General features: G+C 35.1%; 1 protein-coding gene across 1 annotated transcript; it reads left to right on the forward strand.

Annotated features, from left to right (window-relative positions):
* Positions 1 to 2,556: 2,556 nt before the first annotated feature.
* On the forward strand, positions 2,557 to 5,447 carry LOC114734932 (serine/threonine-protein kinase ATM-like). Its single transcript, XM_028922577.1, has 8 exons — positions 2,557 to 2,576; positions 2,654 to 2,724; positions 4,111 to 4,159; positions 4,556 to 4,627; positions 4,735 to 4,890; positions 4,995 to 5,084; positions 5,156 to 5,345; positions 5,443 to 5,447. Coding segments are annotated over exons 2-8 (564 nt in total). The 5' UTR covers positions 2,557 to 2,576; positions 2,654 to 2,722.
* Positions 5,448 to 5,750: the final 303 nt, after the last annotated feature.

Raw genomic sequence — 5,750 nt, forward strand, 5'->3', positions numbered from 1 at the left:
TAAACTATACTTGCTGGTACATGACAAACCTCAAATAACACAAAACACCAAAATACTATTTCATTCATGCCATTAGATATCCATCCTTCCATCATTCCACCTGTAAAATTTTGCTGAATGGCCCTAAATCTGGCGAATTTCTGTCTTCCCTTGGCAGTATGCTAACCTTGTGATTTCTACCATTCATTCAGCCTCTTGACTATGAGACAAGGTTGTTTTCATGGGTGTCTCTTTGGCTGATATTTGAAGTGATCTAAGAGCTTTATCGTATTGATATCATTTTCTATCTCTTCTCTAATTCTTCTTTGCACATTTCCGTGGAAAATATCTTATCCTTGTGTTTTTTATTGCCTTTCGATCTCTGATCAGGTGATATATCTTCATTTAACTGGACAATGTATACTTAGGGGGTGTTTGGATAACCCCATAATCACTTTTTAGAAGTACTTTTCCGCAAATCGAGACAAACTTCTTCACATATTTATTTCGTATACCGTAAAAGCACTTCTGAAACTATGGTTTTGTTCTTACCCAAACACCCTCTTAATTTGGTTGACAACTGACGGTTGATAATTTGCTGGTTTTGGGTTGCTTGTTTTCTTTGAACAATTATTTGCATAGTTTGAGTTGAATATCTGTTCATGCATGAATGAGACTTTTTTTATGGGGATAGAATTTTCATGATCATTACTGGATTAACATATACCGTTGCAGAATTCTGAATTCTGCAAATCTGGAGCGTGCTTATGATGGATTGTTGTGGACCCTGCGGTATGCTGCTATGATCGACAAATTTTTTTTTTCTTTACAGTGTTTTCCTGTTTGGCAAGGTCATATGCATGATCACAAGAGCACATGACCACAAGAGCGTGGTGCTTGTGCACTTTAGGTCTAGGAGTTTATTCCCTTTTCTTTTAATGATATATTTTTCATTATTGTGGTTCATTTTAAATACTTAGTATTATGTACTCTGGCTGGTCTCTAAACACAGTGAATTCGTGTCTGTTTTCTCGTATCTATAGGTGTTTGCAGGAGCTTTCCTTGGTCCTGTTGCATCCAAACAAAATGCTGGAGATCTCATCTACGCCATCTTCTACCTTAAATGAGGTCTCTCTCTCTTTCTTTAGTTTATTTGTTTGTTTTTAAATGCATGCCAAGCTCGAATATCTCTTATTCCAGCATTTTATTTAGAAAAGAGTTTGGTTTTTGAGTTGAAATTGAAGGTGAATAAGATAATTGCTCATTCATTTTTATATTCCTGGGAGGTGAGGTCGTTATAGAATAAGCTCTTTGGGATCCTTGATAGTTGATAGGTCAATTTGATTATTGTTCACTGATCAGTGCTTTTTGTTAAAAATTGATGAATTCTGAGAGAAAAATGTATATCTTAATAATCTGAATGGTAAGATACACCAAATATATTGGCCAAAGGAAAGACGAGAGTAAAGGCTAATAAATGCCAATAAAACTGTACAATCAGATAATATTTACAACAAAAACGAGATATTCCCAGAAAAGTGATGATGTATTATTCTTTCTTGTTATTCTTTTTCCTTCTAATTGAATATTTTCATTAATAAAATTGCCGAGAAGTTTTTTTTGGGACTGGTATTATGTATCTCAACTATTTATTGACCTGGGATTTTTTTTTTTGGGGAATTGGCCACGTTGAGCATTGAAATAATGAAGAGATCCTTACTGAAGAAAAAGTGGATGGAAAATTGTTGAGGAGACAAAATTGCTGTTTCTGTATCTCTGATTTATGCTAATCGAAAATTCTGAATAATCTTTTTTTCAAACCCAAAGTTCTCACTAAAGGAAAAAAACATATTACTCCCTCCGGTTCTATACATAGGTCACATTCTAGGAAAAAATAATTTCTCAATTTGTCCTTATTAAATGTATCATCTTTAAAAACACTTATCTCTCTCATGCAACCTCTTAACCTGCTCATAAATTGCAAAAGGGTAACATTGATAGAAAGTAATTAATAGCCTATCTTTTTATGCAAAGTGACCTATATATAGGACCAGAAGGAGTACTTAGTAACCGAACTCTAGTAGTTAGAGACTTGTTAAGTTCATTGAAGAAAAAGGCAATGAGAATTTCCTGCACCGATAAGAATATTTCTCCTACATGTCTATTTCTCCGTCCAATTTATGTGTTGAAATTTGTGAAGAATCTTTCATCCGAATCCAAAATTGAATATCTGTCTGTTGTCGCTGTTGCTGAGCTAGGTCACTTATCAGTAAAACCTATATGGAAAATCACTCTATTATTGGATTGGTTGATGGTTGATTACTTTGTCGGGCTGCTATTTTTTTGTTGTTGTGGGTGCTTTAACTTGCTCGGACCAATTATTGCAGTTCGTTAATGGCTGGCAACTAATCTGGAGCACCACAGTGCATGGGTTGCCAATATACAGCAATATAACTACTATTGTAATTTTTCTTCCAAATTTGATTATTTATTTAATGCCTGTTGCATAGCTTCTTTCTTTCTAATCTTCTGTTTACATTGTGATTTTAATGAAGGTTGATGCTGCTTTGTTACTTCTTGGTAACTTAACCTCCAATGTGAGTACAGGATTATACACAATGGGGGATGTCAGCAATAACGAAATCTGATATTAGATTTACTTTCTTCTGTCCAGGATCTAATAAATGCATGTGTGATACCTCAAGATGTTTGGGATCTACAATTATTTAAAAGGCCACCATCAATGTAAGTTATCCTTTTTTCCTCTCACATTAAGAAGGTTTGAACCTTGGACCTTTTCCACAACCCATCCATCAGTTGCCACTCAAGCTAACTTCAGGCGGCTCCAATGTAAATTACTTTAATCATAATTGTATCCCTGAAAATATAACTTATAGATTGTTACTTAAAAACTGTTTTACGTTCCAAAATTTTTACTCAATTTTCAATTTGGATCTTATAGTTTAAACATTGTTATTGTGCTGTTGGTTTTATGTGGACGTGGCCTGCCAGTTATTAATGGTTTATGCCAAATTATCTAGCCCCTTAACCAAGGTGTTATTGTCACGCCAAATATTTTAAAACGAGGTGGAGGAAAATTTTTTAAAACTTAAAACCTTGCTTTATGTAAACATGTAGAGGAATTATGAGCTTCGTGAAACATTTCTAATTCTAAACCCATAAGGATCCCGCAAAACTTAAAAACTGACCCAAAGAACATCTGATGTGCAAATACTTGGTGCAAAAGACACGTAATAATGCCTGAGATTCGACTACAAAATTTCCTTATCTTGCGAACACACCTGTCATTCAACACTTGCACCAGAGAGCTGCTTCACTGCAGTGAAGTATGGCGGTCCTTAAAACAGGTTTTTCTGCAATTTTAACCCTGTTTCTGAAACCCATATCTTGAGCTACGAGCTTTTGGTTTCAGTGATTTCAAAGCCTATGGCTCATATTTAACCTCTTCTAACTATTAGTATCTACCGTGCGTCAAAATTCAACAATATGAATCAAATGGAACATCAAAACCCAGAATTCAACCATAGTCAAAATGCGGACACGTTAGTTTTCATTTCAGAAATCACTTTTCAAGCATCTTAAGAAATATGGACCTAGTAATTAAATTTGTAAAATGATTAACATTTATTTGTTATATTATAATTTTAGTGCATAAAATCTGACATGCCCGCATATATTTAATTATGATGTATACGATCAGTATCAGGGTTTCAATACAATTGGACTGACGAACCATGATTGAATGCTTTTGCCTTCTTAGTGATTGGTATGGTTGCAAGTCATTCTTAAACAAATAAAACAGAAGCATATCATTCAAGTCACCCAACAAACTCAATTATATATTCTTTATGGGTCTATTAATGTCTTGAATTCATTTGCATGCATGTATACCATAAACTTACCACCAAATTAAATTGGGCTGTCAAATTCTTGATATGTTTTAGAAGCTAATTGCCGGTCCTCGGTTCATATAGACCTGAAAATATAGAGATGCACAGGCACTGTGGCTTCAAAGAGAAAAACAGATACACATTATTCTCTGTATATTTTATTATATTTCTGTCATTATTGCTGTATTCATTTTAGGAGCATAATTTACTTTATGCGCAGGTCAACCCTGTATTTCTTCGTATGTTACTTTTTGAGGAAGAATTCTCATGTGAGTTGTTCAGTATCTTCTTCTTCTTCTTTTTGCCCTCTTCATGACATCTGCTTACTTGATGTTTGGATTATTAGTTCTCTCAAAAGCTTAATAAAATACAGAATAACTTCTGTTGTCTAGATTGTGAATTCTGTTAAAAAATTGATCTTGCCTGAACATGTATCAATTCTTTTGGGCATGCCCGGGGGGTTTTTGAAAGTGATTCTGGCCTCCGAATTAAGTATTGCCAAGTAAGCAAAAGTTCCAGAAGTAATATGTCTCTAGTTATGCAACAAAAAAGTAGTATGCTTTCTACATTTTTTTTGGTAGAATAAATGTGCATTTTTTGGTGCCCATTTCATGCTTTAATGTCCCTGTTGGGTCCATCATATTTGCCATCTCCATGTTATGCAGATTGACCTCCGAGATATTTTGTATTTAAGGAAGAACCTTCTGAGAGCAGCTTTGAGCCATCTTAATTGGAAGGTGTGATTGCTTTTAATAATCATACAAATTACTTTAGTCCTTTATTTTGTTTATTACAATATGCAACCCTGTGTGAATATTGTGTGTTCTCCTTTTATTCAATGCAGGGACCTGTAACATTAAATGAACAGATGGTTTTATTGCTCCCTACTGCTGTGTATGCTCTTTGTACTGGTCATGCTCCTTTTACAAAATTCTTTAAAGATTTTCCTTTGTTGTCCTACTCTTTGGATATTGCTGAGGCTCTAGATGACTGTCATAAGGTGAGGCTTAATCACTCTTTCCTACTGCCTGCTGCCTTTGTTTTTGTTTTTTTTCCCCCCATTATTTCACTCTATGTCTTCCCTAAGAAACGGAATTTTGCTAGATGGAAAACCCTAAACTCCAGAGTCTACATGATTTTTTGGATTGCTCTGTGGAAGCTCTAACCAAGATTGACAGCGGTTCTAAAGTTGAGGTGGATATCTGTCAGTTTATGCAAGTCTTATGCGTTATATGAATTTGAATAGCCCAATTATCCATTTTCAGGTTTCCCAACCGCTAAATAATCATCTAGTACATCTTCCTCGGGAAATACGTGATCAGCTATTGCTTGAAATGGAGACCTCCATTCTTGGCTCTCTAGTGACAGAGGAGATTAAAGAGAGACAATTACCTGATGTTTTCTTCTTTTGTTCTCTTGTGGCAATTAAACTTACTCTGGGTCATTTTCCGCTTGGTTAGTCATGTTATAGTCATCTTCAATCTATTACTATTATTTTTGGTTCAAGGTTCTGGTTTATATGCCTCTGTCAGTTGCCCATTTTCTTATTCAGGGTGATTGTTCCGTTGCTTTGGCTCTACTTGTTATATTTTGGATTAATGCCTCGTGTTAACCCTGAATATGTGGAATTATGTTGTGGGAGGGTTCCACATCCCACGTGGGTATATAGAGGCGGGGAAACAAACCTGCTTAAATACCTCATGAGAGCGTCACATGCTGTTCAATGTGGAGCTTAGACATCCCATAATACCATAGCTTCCGTTAGCAACATTGGACATCTTATATTTGGGATGCCAATATATTTTTACCATGCATCATGGCTTACTATCATCCAGTTGGGCTTTATAGCTTTTTGCATAA

Source organism: Neltuma alba, unplaced genomic scaffold (genome assembly GCF_004799145.2).
Source record: "Neltuma alba isolate B1F8T4 unplaced genomic scaffold, ASM479914v2 tig00013160_pilon, whole genome shotgun sequence".
NCBI lineage: Eukaryota > Viridiplantae > Streptophyta > Magnoliopsida > Fabales > Fabaceae > Neltuma > Neltuma alba.